The 16,929-nt window shown below is 47.5% G+C and overlaps 1 protein-coding gene across 2 annotated transcripts in view; it reads right to left on the bottom strand.

The window, feature by feature from the left end:
• Positions 1 to 16,929, bottom strand: part of PRIMPOL (primase and DNA directed polymerase) — a 131,250-nt gene that overhangs the window by 44,243 nt on the left and 70,078 nt on the right. For both annotated transcript variants that reach the window (XM_029584955.1, XM_029584867.1), the window contains exon 6: positions 7,969 to 8,232. In XM_029584955.1, coding sequence (XP_029440815.1) covers positions 7,969 to 8,232 — 264 coding nt within the window. The remainder of the gene's footprint in view (positions 1 to 7,968; positions 8,233 to 16,929) is intronic.

The following is a 16,929-nucleotide window of genomic DNA, read 5'->3' as shown; positions in this document are numbered from 1 at the left end:
CGGAAGGCTCCGGCAACTCTTTTTTGTCTGATTTTATTCTTGCGATGCATAGGACTTTTAAAGCCCACAAGGCGCTTAAGAGGCGGCTCCCCAATGCGGAGCCCCAGGGGCCCCCCCTCGGTTCCCAAGGAGCTCCCTCGGACGGAGGACATGCCGGGCCCCTCCAAGGCCAAGCGGCCACTGCGGGCCGTCCCTCCCCGGGATGACACGGACACTTCAGACACGTCAGAGGACCTGGAGGACCAGGAGGCTCCATCCCCACCCCCAAGGGGGGCAGAGGGAGATGGTATTCCTGCGCAAGAGACGGCGCGACAGGGCCAGAATTCCGAGGGAGACGACCAGAAGGTGATTTGCCTTTTTCATTGCAATGAGCTAGGTCCCCTCATTCCCGCCATTTTGGGGGAGCTGGGGATAGCGGAGCCTCTGGAAGAGTCTCGACTCTGTTCCATGGATCCAGTGTTGTTGGGCCTGAGTGGCCCCCCCACGATTTTTCCTATACGGATCTGCTCTTTAGAGAATGGGATACCCCAAATCTGGCCCTGAAGGTCACGAAGGCTATGGATAAACTTTATCCCTTGCCAGAGGAAGCGCTGGAGGTCATGAGGATACCGAAGGTGGACGCGGCGGTTTCGGCAGTGACCAAGCGGACGACCATTCCTGTTACGGGTACCACGGCGCTGAAGGATCTTCAGGATCGGAAGTTAGAAATCCAGTTGAAGAAGATTTTTGAAGTCTCGGCACTGGGGGCCCGGGTGGCGATCTGCAGTAACTTCGCTTTACGGGCAGGTCTCCGTTGAGTTCAACAGCTTCTAGCCAATGAGGGCCTCTCCGAAGAGGAAGCCAGGCAGGTGGGGCGTCTGGAGGCGGTGGTAGCCTATAGCGCGGACGCCCTGCACGATCTCCTCAGAACCTCGGCTCATTCCATGGTGTCCGCTGTTTTGGCCAGACGTCTCCTGTGGTTGAGGAACTGGTCGGCGGACGGAGCCCCCAAGTCTCACCTATGCTCTCTCCCCTTCAAGGGCAAGCTACTCTTTGGTAAAGAACTGGATGACATGATACAGCTGCTGGGCGAGAATAAGGGGCATCGACTCCCCGAGGACAGGGCGCGAACTAAGGGATCCTTCTCCTCTCGCTCCCGGTACCGGAGTAGCCGGTAGCCCCGGTCTTCTCGTCCTAGCTCTTCCTCTTCTCCTTCATTTCGTTCGGGTGGAGGTAGGCAGCAGTCTCAGTCCTTTCGGGGAAGGCGCTTCGGCAGGCCTGCCTCCTCCTCTTCTGCCCTGAGTGACAAGTCAGCTCAATGCTGTCCGGCCGGTCCATCCCTCAGTCCCGAAGGTAGGGGGCAGACTGTCCCTCTTTTACAAGGCTTGGACCACAATCACAACAGATCAGTGGGTACTTTCAGTGATAAAACACGGCTACGCTTTAGATTTTGCTCGTCTTCCCCACCCGAGGTTTTTTCCCTCCCCATGCGGACACACAGCTCATCAGATGTTGGTCCGGTTGGAGGAACTGGAGGCTATCATCCCAGTTCCAGTCTTGGAACAACGAAGAGGACACTACTCCATATACTTCGTCGTGCCAAAGAAAGGTGGCTCGTCCCGTCCCATTCTCGATCTGAAGGAGGTCAATCTTTGTCTCTGGAATCCACGTTTTCACATGGAGACTTTGAGATCCGTGGTCGTGTCCGTTCGACCGGGGGAGTTCCTGGCTTCACTGGATCTCACGGAGGCATATCTGCACATCGGGATCCGGAAGGAGCATCAGAAATATCTGCGATTCTTTGTGCTGGGGAAGCACTATCAGTTTCAAGCGTTGCCATTTGGGCTCGTGATGGCTCCCAGAACTTTCACCAAGATTCTGGTGGTGGTAGCTGCTCACTTGCGCCGGGAGGGTCTCTTAGTCCATCCGTACCTGGACGACTGGTTGATTTGTGCCAAGTCAGAGGAGCTGTGCTGGTCCGCGATTCGGCGAGTCCTAGAGCTCTTAAACTCGCTCGGCTGGGTGGTCAATATGACCAAGGGTCATCTCCAACCCTCACAATCACTGGAATTTTTGGGAGCGTTATTCGACACTCGGCAAGGCAGGGTTTTTCTCTCCTTGGACCGCTGTCACAAGTTGCAAGGACAGGTCAAGGCGCTCCTGCAGATGCAGCCTCCGACGGCCTGGGACTACCTACAGTTGGATTGGCTCCATGACCTCGATGCTGGAATTGGTCCCGTGGGCTTTTGCGCACATGCATCCCTTGCAGTCGGCGTTGCTCTCCCGCTGGAGCCCGGTCTCCGAACAGTTTCAGCTTCCATTACCCCAGACGGCGGTAGCGCGTTCCAGTTTGCGTTGGTGGTTGCGAACAGACAAGCTTCTACAGGGAGTGTCACTTGTGGCCCCAGAATGGACAGTGGTCACCATAGACGCGAGTCTCTCCAGCTGGGGGGCGGTCTGTTTGCGACACTCAGTGCAGGGGCGCTGGTCGATCAATCGCTTGGAGACCAGAGCGGTATGTCTGGCCTTACAAGCTTTCCTACCCCTGGTCCCGGGGAAATCGGTCAGGATCTTGTCAGACAACGCGACTACCGTGGCCTATATCAATAGTCAGGGGGGGACCTGGAGCCGACCAGTGGCCTTAGAGGCTCGACTACTAATCCAGTGGGCGGAGAGACATCTTCTCCACATCGCGTCTCACATCGCAGGGACAGACAACATTCAGGCGGATTTTCTGAGTTGTCACCAACTCGATCCAGGAGAGTGGGAACTGGTGGACGACACATTTCAGCTCATCTGCGACAGATGGGGGTGACCGGCCATGGACCCGATGGCGACCTTTCAGAATGTCAAGGCGCCGCGCTTCTTCGCCCGTCGCAGAGAACCAGGGGCGGAGGGGGTGGACGCCTTGGTGCTTCCCTGGCCGACGTCAATTCTCCTGTATGTCTCCCCCCTGTGGCCCCTCATAGGGAAAGTTCTGCGTCGCATAGAAAGTCATCCCGCGGAGGTTGTCCTGGTGGCCCCGGAGTGGCCTCGAAGGCCGTGGTTTGCGGATCTAGTCAATCTGACTGTGCAAGCGCCGCTCCGTCTACCACCAATACCGGATCTTCTGCATCAGGGTCCTGTCTGTTTTGAGCAGGCAGATCGCTTTTGTCTAACGACATGGCTTTTGAAAGGCGCCGTCTGAAGGGTAAAGGTTATTCGGATGCAGTGGTAGCCACCCTCTTACGGTCCCGCAAGGTGTCGACTTCTCTGTCCTATATGCACGTATGGAAGGTCTTTGAATCCTGGTGTTTCTCTCGGGCGGTACGACCTACCCGGGCTACCATTCCTGATATCTTGGCGTTTCTTCAGGATGGTCTGGCGAAGAGGCTGTCCTGTAGTTCCCTGAGGGTCCAAGTAGCTGCTCTCAGTTGTCTTCGGGGGTCCATGGACGGGAGGTCTTTGGCTTCCCATCCTGATCTGGTTCGTTTCCTGAAGGGAGCGACGCACTTGCACCCTCCAATTGTGTTGCCTTGTCCTTCCTGGAACTTAAATCTGGTGCTCAGGGCCCTGTGTGAGCCCCCCTTCGAACCTCTGAAGAGAGCCACCTTGAAGGATCTCACGTTGAAAGCAGTATTCCTGGTGGTGATCACCTCCGCCAGAAGGGTTTCGAAACTTCAGGCCCTATCCTGTAGGGTCCCTTTCCTACGGATCTCTGAGTCTGGAGTTTCTCTCAGGACTGACCCTTCTTTCCTCCCCAAGATGGTATCGGCTTTTCATCTGAATCAGTCGGTAGAACTTCCAGCTTTTTCTCATCTCGATCGATCGGATAAGTCTTCCAGGGAGTTGAAGAAGTTGGATCTGCGTAGGGTTCTTTTACGCTACCTTGAGGTCACGAATGCTTTCCGTACGTCGGATCATCTCTTCGTTCTTTGGAACGGTCCAAAAAGGGGCAATATGGCGTCTAAAACGTCCATATCGCGCTGGTTGAAGGAAACTATAAATTCTGCGTATCTTTTGGGAGGCCTTCCTCTACCTTTGGGGCTCAAGGCACACTCCACGCGTTCACAGGCGGCATCCTGGGCGGAGTGTCAACAGATCTCACTGCTAGAGATCTGCAGGGCAGCAACTTGGAAATCGTTGCACACTTTTGCGCGCCATTATCACTTGGACGTGCAGGATTCTAGAGGGAAATTTTGGAGCAGGCGTCTTGAGAGCGGGCCTCTCCGTTTCCCACCTAAGTAGTGAGCTCTGGTACATCCCAGGAGTCTGGACTGATCCGGTACGTACAGGGAAAAGAAAATTAGGTCTTCCCTTTGATAATTTTCGTTCCTGTAGTACCAACGATCAGTCCAGAGTCCCGCCCCATTCTGCAGTACGTTCGGAGAGTCCGCTGTGTCGGATGAAATTTTTTTTTTTGCTGTTTGACATTTCTTGTCAGCTCGATTTCCCGTTCATGTTGCTTGGGTCTGGTTCTTGTTGGGAGAAGTGACCCGAGGGTTCCCCGGTTAATTTTCTTGTACATAGTTTACATGGGGGATCTCCACTGCTTTGACATTGCGTAATACTGACAGGCTGTGGGTGGCACCCTGGCATATATAGCGGAGCTTGTCAAGTTTTGCTCTGTTTCCACCTGCTAGTACGGAGGCATAACCCAGGAGTCTGGAATGATCCTTGGTACTACAGGAACGAAAATTATCGAAGGTAAGACCTAATTTTCTTATTTTTAATAAGCATCCATTATACACAGGATCTGAATTACTATCTATATGCTACAGCTCTCCCTTTAGTAAAATAGGAAAGAATCAACATAAAATCCAGCAGTTGTGTGTAACTTAAAACTGTACTTTCACAACTCTTTATCTACATTCATTCTATATTCTGATTCTACTCTCCCTCTACCTATTTCCTCCCAGGTAGAGATAAGGCTTTATGAAATAAAAGTTATTCTTTAGCAGCAATACCACATGATCACATAAAAAGTGCCAATTTTAATCATGTTGTTCAACTTACTACTAGTTGCAAGTGTTTTATAGCTTGTTTGATTAGCTACTTAAAAAAAATAGAATTATGGAAAACATTTTCTTAGCTATCAGGTACTGGAAAATACCAGTCACTTGTAGTTAATCTTTATTTGAAACATAAAACAGCAACAACAAAGAAGTCAAATTCTCAGACATCAACAAATGAGCTTATTGATTTGTACTGTGCCTTTGTTCGTTTGCTACTATAATCATTTGTCCCATGAAAAAGCCTCTCTATTTTTATTGCCAATAAAATATCAAAGTCCATATATTTATACTTAACGTCACAAGCTGGCTTTCTGGGAAGAAGTTTTTACTGACACTGTTCCCAAATCTACCCTCTTGGAGCTTCATATCATGACCTCTAGTTCTACAGCTTTTTTTCTATCAGAAAGGGTTGATTCTGGTGCATTAGTACCTTAAACCTTCAAAAATAGGAAGAATCCTTCAAGAAAAAACTAATGCGATTCCATCGTGAATGCCGGTATAGAAAAACACTAAATAAAAAACTGTCCAAAAACCCCACAAAAGGAGTAACTGAATAATTCTGCAAACCAAAGGTTTAACACAGTGTGGGTCCTGGACTGGTCTAGCAGGATTCAAGGAAAAGAAATTAACAGGTAAGATTAAATTTTTCATTTCTTATCCTGCTAGACTGGCCCAGATATGTGAGAAATACTGAAGCTTAACTAACCTGGGAGGGAAGAAACTAGGGCCACTCTAAGAACACCTGCCTCAAAGGCTGTATCCCACTTGTCATGCAGATCCAGCCTGTAATGCTTAGTGAAGAAATGGGAGGAAAGCAAGTGGTCACCTTACAGATATCCATTGGGGCCAGTACCATAGCATCTACCCAGGAGGAAGCTTGTGCTCTAGTAAAGTAGGCCTAAAGGACTTCTGGAACCTGGTAACCTTTCAGCAAGTAAGCTGGCCGAAGAAGCTTTGGAAGCTGCCTCACCCTTATGAGGACTTCCAAACAGGACAAACAACCTATTAATCTTGAGAAGAGGATTAGTGTTTTCCAGATCCACAAGGAAGAAACGACTATCATCCAATAACTGGAGAAACCTCGCTTTACCGTGGCACTCGTCTTTTGAGAGCAACAAAGAAATAATCTGATTTAAACAGAATGCTGAAACATTGTTTGAAATATCCAATCACCAAGGCGATACTGACCATTGTAAGTGTGCTTTGAAAAGGTTTGCCTTTGAAGCCAGATTAGTTTGGTGGCAGTGAAATAATAAAAATTATAGCAATGAGACTGCACTGATCAGACTTGTAAAAACTATCCAAAGCTGCTGAAATGCAAGAATGTATGCTAAAGGTTAAAATGTACATTAAGGCTCAGCATGGAGTTTCGTTTTTGCCTTCTGGGCTCAATTAACAAGAAATCACATGACTTACAAGAATTCTATCTTATTAGCATATATGAGATAAAACTATACTGCCAAATAATTAGGAAACTTTTATGCAAACTAACATCAGTGTGCAAATTAGAAGTGGTGACCTATTTAATCTATTGTATCACTAACATTCCTTGAGCCTGCTCATGAATTGCCTTAGCTGGTAATAGCACTTTCCTTGAATAAGCATTTATTTACAACTCACAACACTGCTCCCTTCAGCTAGCATCAAAATAAAACACCAGACATGTATATATGCTAAGGATGTGGAATTCTTACAAGCCTCAAGAAAATAGATAGTTTATTTCTCAGAAATGCTTTCCTGCACACTTGTAACCTCACAAAGGCCAGGCTGTAAGATTAAATGGAAGTATATTCTTCGTGAGAATCAGTCCTTGGATTAACAGGCCTCAAGCCCCAAGGACGTGAAGAGGAGAACTGACCTGCAACCTTACTAGATCCGCGTACAAAGATCATGTTAGCCAATATGGAGGATGACAAGTAAACAGTGAATTTCTATTCTTCTCAAGATCCTTCCTATCAGAGGCTAGGGAGGAAACACATAACTGTTCAACCTCCAGCCATGACTGAATCAAAGCATCAATTCCACTGGAACCACACTCTTGATGACTGAAAAACCAGATGGAATTCTTGTGAGTCACCATTAGTTCATGTACGGAAGCCCCCACCGATCCACTATCCAAATCTTACAGTAAAGAAAAAAAGCTAAACAGAAAAGGGGAAAGAAAAAAAAATAAAAGGATATACTGAACCAAAAAGATCACAATTTAAGGGATTCAAAGGGAAAAATACCTAAAAGGGCTACCAGAGATAACACTCCAGGAAAAATATAATCAGAATAGAACAATTACCAGATTAACCCCCACCTTTAGCAGCTTTACCTTAAATCCCCTAAGAGCCTCCTTAAGATGCCTAGTAAATTTTAAATGTCTATTGTGACCTACTTTTCCATCTCTGCTTGTCTCTAGTTTCTGGTCTTACCCCCTTACACTCCCTCATCCGCTTCCCTGACCCTTCCCTTCATAGCCTTCAGAAGAGAACTCCATGTTATGAGGCATTTCCTTCTTCAGGGGAAGAGAGTATGCAGCAGCATGTTTAACTGCTTCTTAATGGCCTTGAGCACAAAGGAGAGATTCTTCCAATGTGTCAATTACTCACCAGTGCTGAACACCTGAACAAAGATTACAAAGTTACACAAACAGAATGGATGAGCAGCCTGGTTAGAGCAGCTGAATGAGAACCAGGAAATCCAAGATTCAAATCCTACTGACACTCCTTGTGATTTTAGGAAAGTCACTTCACCTTCCATTGCTTTTGGAGTATCTGAATATAACTTACCTTGAGCTACAAATGAAAAAGCATGAGCTAAATCTAAATGCACAAAGTAAAAATAAATTGAGTTAATAAAGTTAATAGTATTTAAAAGAAAACCCTACAGCAAAAGTCTCAATTTTAGAAATTGTTTCTAAAAAACAAAAAAACCCCAAAAAACATAGTCAAACTTTCTCTTCATGCTGTTTCAAGCATCCCTGGAAATTTGTAAAACTATTTGTATTTACCCAGATCTGCAAAGAGTTTCTTGCCACTTTCTTTGTCATTTACAATTAAAAATGACAGATCAGAGCCCTCCACAGATGCCCATGTTTTTGTGGTATCCGACAGACTGATCTCTTCCTCATTCTTTCCTGGGAACGTGTTGGGCTCCAGTGCTCTTTTGGAAACAGGGAAGAAGGTGCTGTCTGTTCCTTTTTCTTGCATCACCATATTAGTTTTACTCTCAACTAAGGCAAGTGCAGGTTGTAAAACAGTATTAAGAAAATAACCTAGAAATAAAAACAAAAAAAAACATTTTAGTTTTATTTACAGTAACATAACTGAAAACGTGATGCTAAAAATATTAGGTACAGACTTTTCAAATTCACAATCACGTGAGCCAGCGGGGAAGGTGGATGTGGAACCCTTAGCTCCGAGTCCCGTCTCCTGATCCGAGCCCATCCCCAGCCTCTAACTACTTGGCGTTCTCTACAATTGCTCCCTGCTCTCCAATATCACTATCGGTGTCTCCTAGGCGGTAAATCATGGCGACTCGAACGATCCGAAAAGACAAAGAGCGAGAGAGGACTAAAGGAACGGACCCGCCATCTTCGCCGGATCGCACGCCGCCAGGCCAGCCGTTGTCAGGTATCGATTTAGAGCACATAAAGATGGCGATGGCGGCCGCGCTTGGCCCTGAACTTAAGGCGATTGCCGAGCAAATCGCGGACCTTAAACAATCTCTGCAGGGCTTTGAACCTCGTATGGTTGAATTAGAGTCGAGGGTGTCGGAGGCGCATGACGACCTGGTGACTGCCCGCAACGATATCGCCGCTCTCAAGACTTCTCTTTCGCAGCAGGCCCAAAAACTCGAGGACCTTGAAAATAGGTTGCGCCGCTCGAATCTCCGCCTGATCGGGTTGCCGGAGTCGATTACGGACGTAGACTTACCCTCCTATGTAGAAAAATGGTTGATGGAACAGCTGTCCCTACCCCTGACGAATGGTCCGCTGCGCGTGGAGCGCGCTCATCGATTAGGCCAGCGGCAGAGGGAGACCACGCGGCCGCGGCCTGTAATTGTCAAGCTTTTGAATTATGCACATAAAGTTGATATTCTTCGGGCGCTCAGGGGAGGTCGCAGCCTTCAACTGGAGGGACGGAAAGTCTTACTATTCCAGGATTTCTCGGCCGGAGTTTCCCTGCAAAGGCGTGCTATGGCTCCCCATTGTTCAAACCTGATCAACATGGGCCTCCGGGCGACTATCATCTACCCTGCCCGCTTGCGAGTGACCACAGCTGAGGGGCCCCGGTGGTTTGAAACGCCTGCACAAGCGCAGGCCTTCGTGGAAGAACGCAGGGCGAGCAATGTTGCGCCTCCATGAGTCTGCGAGGTGGAGCTGAAATAGTCGGGAGACGAAGAGCCAGAAGCTACAGAGGGCCATCTCACTGCACGCCGGTTTTTAGTATTTTTTTTTTTCTCTCTTCCCTTTTTTTTTTTCTCTTTCTCTTTCTTTTTTATTTTTTCTACCCTTGAGTCAGCATCACCCTCCGTTTTTTTTTTACCTAGCGGACTCAGCCAGGAACATGGCGGGCTGGGTGGTTCGTTTTTGTTTTGTTTTTTTGTGTTGATTTTGTTGCTATGTTTGTTTTCTACTTTTGCTGACATGGACTATGGGCCCCTAGATGCCGAGTATTTGGCTGTCTGGTGTTTGGCCTTCATTGGCGGCCCGGCAGACGGACAAGGATCCTGTCACGTCTGGCAGATACTTCATGTACTGAAGGGGGTTTTTTTTGTTGCTGTTTATTGGCTGTTTGGTACCCCTTAAAGCTCTGTTGCTTAGTTGTGGGTGTGCATTTTTTTTGCTGCCGGGTCTGGCGCATTAGTACAGTGGGTATGAAAAGTATTTTTTTTGTTGACAGACACTGTTGTTTACTCACTGGACTTCATGTTTTATGCATATGGTTAAGTGTTCTTGTATGTAATACACTAGAGGGATTTCATTACATGGTCCCTTGGTTATCATTTTGCTTGTGCTGGTTTCTCCATACCTTCTTTCTCTTTTCTTTTTTTCTCTTCTTTCTTCTCTCTGTTACCAGTGTGGACTGATGGGGTTGGGATGTCTCTGTGTAGAATTTTAGGGTCCTCATTGTATTACATGAGTAGGATGGGTCATACCAGAGCTCAATAGCACGCCACGAATTAACACTGTGGAACTATCGGCTGGTGGGGGTGGGGGAGGAAGGCGGGGGGGGGGGGAGGGGTGCAGGATATCCACGCACCGGTGTAGGGTGGCTGCGTGATCTCCTAACACGGCACCCTGTGGGATTTCCGCTATGGTTGTTGTGTTTTCACTTGGGACGGGTTGGGATAGGGGACGGGGTTGGGGTTGGTAGGGGGGTTGGGAGGGAGGGGATATTCCTCTGTTTGGACGTCTCATCGGTCCAGTTTAGGCCATTGGTTTGGTACCTTTGCTAAGATGTTCCGTGGCAAAATGCTTCACGTCTGGACTCATGCTGGGGGAGTTCAGATATGCTCAAATGTATTACCTCTGCGAGAAATGTTTCGCTTAAACATGTATCTCTAGTATTCTTACCCGAGTAATTTCATGGAATGTCGGGGGGATACATTCCCCCATCAAACGCACCAAGATCTTGACACATTTAAAGAGGAAGGAGGCGATGGTTGGATTTCTTCAAGAAACCCACCTCAACGATGCTGAACATCTTAAGTTAAGCCGTAACTGGGTGGGACAGGTGGCCTATGCATCGGCGACCTCCAGATCAGCCGGGGTGGCGATTATGTTTCATAAAAGTTTGCCGATTACCATTCACAAGGAAATTAAAGATCCGGAGGGTCGCTATCTCATCGTGGTGGCTGAACTTTTTCACCGTCAGATTGTATTTTGTAATCTCTATGCCCCTAATACCTATAGTGCCCTATTTTTCCAGAAGCTCTATGAGTGTCTGTTACCATACTTGGCGGACATTCTCATTGTCGGGGGTGATTTTAATACCATTAGGGACCCCAAGGTGGATACCTCCCAAGCGGGACGTCGAGAGTATGGGATGGGGAGGGGCCCTCGGCTGTTAGAATCTACACTCCATTTGGTGGACGTTTGGCGGCAGTTAAATCCGGAGGTCAAAGAATTTACTCATCTATCTAGAGCTCATGCCACTTATGCCCGTATTGATTACCTTATGCTTAGTGGTCATGCCTTCTCTATGGTGGCGGAGGCGGGAATAGAAACTATTCTGATCTCAGATCACGCCCCAGTCTGGGTGGACCTGCAGCTTGCGCCTCATAGCGCTGGCGCTAGGTCATGGCGATTTCCGTACTACCTGGCAGACGACCCAGCTTTCCAGAAATACCTGCGGGAACGTTGGTCGGACTATGCTACCCTGAATGGGGCACATATGGATAATCCATCTTTATTTTGGTACGCGGCGAAGGCGGTGATACGGGGGGACATCATTTCCTACGTGGCCCATCGTAAGAAGTCCATCAATGCTCAAATTATACAACTTAATAATCAATTGCGGCGGGCGAAGCGCCAGCTCCTGCGGAGTAATACGGCGCCCTTCCGGGATCATTATCACTCTATCCAATGCACTTTGAATACTGTCTTGCACTCACGTGCAAAAAAAAGTGTCTTATATCATCAATATCAGCTATATCGATATGGCAATAAAGCTGGGAAAATGATGTCTCACCTGATCCGCTCAGCCAGGGGAACCCGACATGTGGCGGGCCTAAAAAATGAGTCTGGCCAGATTGAAACCAGCACTCAGACCATATTACGCCTCTTTCGGCGGTATTTTGAGGAATTGTATAGTGCGGGGGTGTGGTCGGAAGATAACTGTAAACAGTTCTGCGATTCTTTGCCCATTCCCGAGCTCACTCCAGCGCAACAGCAACGGCTAAATGCTCCGATCACTGAGCTAGAAATTAAAGGGGTAATTCTCCATTCTAAACGGCTGAAGGCGCCTGGACCGGACGGGTACGCGGCTGAGTTCTATCGATGCCTGATCGATCAGATCAGTGCCCCGCTGGGGGCCCTTTTTTCAGATTTGGTCGAGACAGGAAGTTATCCGCCACAGATAAATACTGCGCATATTACCCTAATTGCTAAGCCGGGGAAGGATCCGCAGAGGGTGGAATCGTATTGCCCTATTTCTCTGATAAACTATGATCAGAAGCTCCTGGCGAAAATACTAGCCGATCGGTTGGCAAGTGTGCTCCCCACTCTGGTGGGCCCACATCAAGTAGGTTTTGTGCGACGCCGATATGGGTTAACGAACGTCCGAAAGATTCTTACTGCTTTAGACATTTGTCACTCGACTAATACTCCATCTCTTACGATAAGCTTTGACGCGGAAAAAGCGTTTGATCGGGTGGAGTGGCCTTATCTCTTTTATATCTTACGGAGAATGGGGATAGATGGCCCTTTCTTACAGGCAATACGGCTTCTTTATACGGACCCGCAGGCGTCTCTCGTGGTCAATGGGGAACGCTCCGTCCCGTTCGACATCACCCGGGGTACTCGTCAAGGCTGTCCCCTTTCTCCCTTGCTTTTTGTTTTACAGCTGGAGCCCCTCCTATTGGCTATCCGACACACGCCTGGTATCCGGGGGATTCGCTTTCACGACACGATATTTCGAAGCGTGGCCTTTGCTGACGATCTTTTGGTGTTTCTAACAAGCCCGCAGACATCATTACCGATTTTGTTGGACATAATGGGAGCCTTTGGGGGCTTCTCGGGGTTTCGCTTGAACAAGGGGAAGTCTATGGCGATGGCGTTTCCTGATACTCTGCGGGTGACCTGGCCGGGCGACTTTCCCTTACACTGGGCTCCCAATGGCATCCGTTATTTGGGACTCAATATTACGGTACTCCCGGATCAGATATACGCAGCAAATATCCCCTCGCTCCTTCAAAATACGCAGGAACTGTTGCACCGTTGGGGCCCTCTACCACTTACTATTAGTGGCCGGGTGCATCTCTATAAAATGGTGGTGCTCCCGAAGTGGCTTTATATCTTGCAGACCTTACCCCTTCAGCTTAAGCGCTCAGATAGGATGTCCCTGGACCGTGCCCTTCGGTGCTTTCTTTGGAGGGGACAGAGGGCACGTCTACCATTGGTATGGCTACAAATGCCGTGGGGTGCGGGTGGATTGGGCGTACCAAACCTATATCTCTATAACCTAGCCTGTAATATGCGCATTATTCGGGACTGGATCTTAGACGAGGCGTCCTACACTGCCCTCGCGGCGGATAGGGCATTGACCGCCCCGGTGGCTCTCACTTATGCCATGCAGGCGGAACCCACTCATTTGTCTACAGCACTCGCACACTCAGTAAATTTGAGCCCGATTAGGGGAGCATGGGTGGCGCTTACTAAGTGGTTGCACTTGCCGCGTATATGCGCGTATCTCTTGCCGGTGGGGGGGAATCCAGAATTTACTCCTGGAACACAGTCCAGGGTTTTTCAAAAATGGCACGCCAAAGGTCTCACATATCTGGGACATTTTTATCATATGGAGGGGCGGCAATTTACCTGGCCTGAGCTCCGAGACCGCTATGGGGTGGATGGGAAGGACATATTCTCGTACTTGCAAATTGCTCATTACCTGAAATCGATGGCTCCGGCCTTCCTGCGGCTTGGTGTCTTCCAGAAGCTCGAGGAGGTGCTGCAGTTGTCCAATGTTCGGGCTCCCTCCATTTCTTATTATTATAGACAGTTAATTAAGACTAATAATCGGGAGGTATTGGTTCGGCTGGCTGCTCGTTGGAATAACGATGGGGAGCTTGGCGTGACTGAATCTCTGTTGAGTGTATGCTTTAGGGGAGTGTCCAGGGTCTCGGGTAGCAGCGCCTATAGAGAGATCCAGTATAAGTTCCTGAGCAGGGCCTATATTTCCCCTCAGCGAGCATTTCAGCAACGACTTGCCAGGACTGACTGTTGTCCTCGCTGTCCGGGAAGTGTGGGCACTTTGACTCACGCTTTTTGGGCATGTCCGGGGGTCTTGCGGTTTTGGACTCTTATTGCCAAGTTTTTAGCGGAGCTTCTGGGGATTTCTATCCCCATTGCCCCAACTTGGTTGCTTTTTGGGTTTATCCCGGCGCTGCGAATTCGGGACCAGGGTACTCGCCTTTTCATCCAAAAGGCAGGGGCGGTGGGGAAGAGGGTTATCTTATTGCAATGGCGGGAGGTGGATCCACCCTCCTTTTGGGTGTGGAGAAATCTCCTCTATACTATGATGCATATGGAATCTTATTCTTCTCATGGGACGCCTCGGATGTGGGCCCGGTTTTTGGACATCTGGGAACCCTACTTACAAGTCCTTCCTCATCGTGCCAGAAGTAGGATCCTCACTGCGTGCTGAGGGGACGATCTCCTGCCTGGACCTTCACTGTCTTGGTCTATCGAGGATCTTGTGGTTGGCTTGGTTTTCCGGACTATTTGGACTTTTTCTGGCAAGCTGTCATTGCGGATGAACAGAGGAACGTGGGAGGGGTGGGGGGGGTGGGTGGAATGTCTATCTTGTAACCGCACATGTTGTTTTCAGTGTTGCTGGGGGCGGGCGCAGAACCCACCCGCATCCAGCCGGTTGTCTAAATGTTATGTGAAAAGTTAATAAAAATTGATTTACAAAAAAAAAATTCACAATCAGTTTCCTTTCTTTGATATCACTGATGTGCCAGCCTGATTAAACTAGAAAAGGCAAGTTTGGGAATATTCTCATGTTCAAAGCTCCCAGGACAGTAAAATTGCATGAAAAAAGATGGTATGTGGCATCTTGGTTAGAAGCACAGACAATGCTATCAAATTTCTCCTTTTTATCAAGTCACTACTGGATCGTCATTTTATGGAGGCACCCTCCCTACTTACCTTCATCCACTCAGGAAAACTGCCCTTAAAAAAAACAAAAAAAAAAAACCCCACCTTTGTCCATTCTGCTTTACTGCCATTTTTCTCCTTTCGCTATTTCACTCTTACTACACCAAAACCCTCTCTCCTTTTACACCAGGATTGTCAAACTATGGGCCAAGCGTGGATGCAGCCCTTGGCTGAATTTGATTTAAACCCCAGCGGCAAGGGCAGAAACAGTTTGATCTGGTCCACAGCAACAAGGAGTTTAATCTGGCCTGCAGTGCTGACAGGAGTGCATTCCTCTGCAACTGCCAGCTCAGATACTTGAAAGACAGCAGCCCGTCATCCATTCACCCTCTATGTCCCCTAGGTAAGCAGATATTGGGGAAATAGGGGAGGCAGGGAGCAATGTTGCTGGGGTTGTGGTAGGATTTCCAACTTTGGAGAAATCTAGAAATATTATTAATGACACTAACTACCACCCTTTTATATAGTAGCATACATAGTAAGGAACCCTGGCCCCTGCCTCCCCTCTTCCCCAGCATTTCAAACCACCCGAAGGACCAGACATACTCCCCCCCCCAAAAATCAAACTCTACTCAGCAAACAACTCCAAGGGGCTCTCACCCTCCCTCCCCACTAAGCAAACTCTAAGGAAGACCTCTCTCTCCTGGTCCTTTCATTGATTTGAAATGTCCTATGTGGCCGATCTCTTGAAAGATTTGGGGACCCCTGCTTTTCATGCTCTTCCTATTGTCAATCTCATTATTCCTGTCCATTGACCCAATATTCAATTTCCTTGCATAAGTGGTGCTATGTGCATCCTCAACTCTCGTATCAACCATCACAGTCTCTACAATTGTGCCCCTGTCCAGCTTACAATGAAGCTTGACCACCAGTTTTTCTTCTGATCAGTCAGAAAAAATATCTACACATTTACTGGACACATAGAAATAAACACAAAAAAAGGCTGAATTAGCACAGGTTTGAAATTTATGAGAAACAAATGACTAAGAAAGATGTGTGAATTGGCGCTACCCTCAAGATTTTCCTCATCTTAAGCAGGTTGAAAATCAGCTCCTCTCTTGCCTCGCTGAGATATGATGTGCTGGATAGGTTTGTCAAGTATGTGCAAGTCCGTAAATATTACTGATGATTTTATTTTATTTATTTATTTTTAATTTTTATATACCGAAGTTCTTGTAGGGACTACAAATCACTCCGGTTTACATACAACGAAGAACTGCTCAACAAAGAGCGGAGCTTTACATGGAACCATATAACATATGGAACAGTATAACTGGTTGACAATTTAACATAGTGCTAAAAAAGTAATAATATTTTGATAATATGATGTTTACCTTTAAAGCAACAAGTCTAAGATTCAAGTGCTGGGTCTGAGCTACAAGTTTAGGATGGTCTCTTATTAGCCTTTAAGTTGAGATTAAGAACCTGTATAAGACTGCGGGGGGAGGAGTTTAACATCCTGCCAGTTGCCTCCAGTAGGGGACACAATGATGTAATGTCCATTGCCAAAGAGGAGGATTAAATCTCCAGCTTTAAAAAAAGGATAGTGTGATGTACGAGTTAGTGGCTTAAGATAAGTGTAAGTGAGTGTGTGTGCAAGATGAAAACATATTAGTAACAATGCAATGAGTAGTGTGGCATGTCTGTCTGGTTTGATTATGATGAGGGTGAATATGTTCCTGGCAGGTGAGTATAGTGAAGGTGTGTTGGTAACAGAGGGTGAAAGTGTGACCTAGGATGGTAACTGCAAGTAAGTGTGTACTGGGTAGATGAATAAGTGTGGAGGCGCTGGATGGAAAAGTTAAGCATATGAGTAAATGCTGGGCAATTTTTCTGGTCAAATTTCTCAAACAGTAAAAGCCAGAAATACACTTTTTGCAAAAGGACATGCATGGTAAACACTATCTGCAAAGTTTAGTAAAAGTCTCTGCAGTTGTTTTGTTCTGTAGGGATGACTTTTTTTTTTTTTAAGAAAATTAATACTGAAAAAAAACTTATTTTCACATTTTTCCCCACTGTGCTGATCAAGAGATGTTTGTTTCAGTCCTGCACCAAAAGAAAGGTAAAGGATTACAGTTTTCTGGTCAG

The sequence above is a fragment of the Rhinatrema bivittatum genome, chromosome 1, assembly GCF_901001135.1.
Source record: "Rhinatrema bivittatum chromosome 1, aRhiBiv1.1, whole genome shotgun sequence".
NCBI classification, from domain to species: Eukaryota; Metazoa; Chordata; class Amphibia; order Gymnophiona; family Rhinatrematidae; genus Rhinatrema; species Rhinatrema bivittatum.
This window is presented reverse-complemented; position numbering and strand designations above follow the sequence as displayed.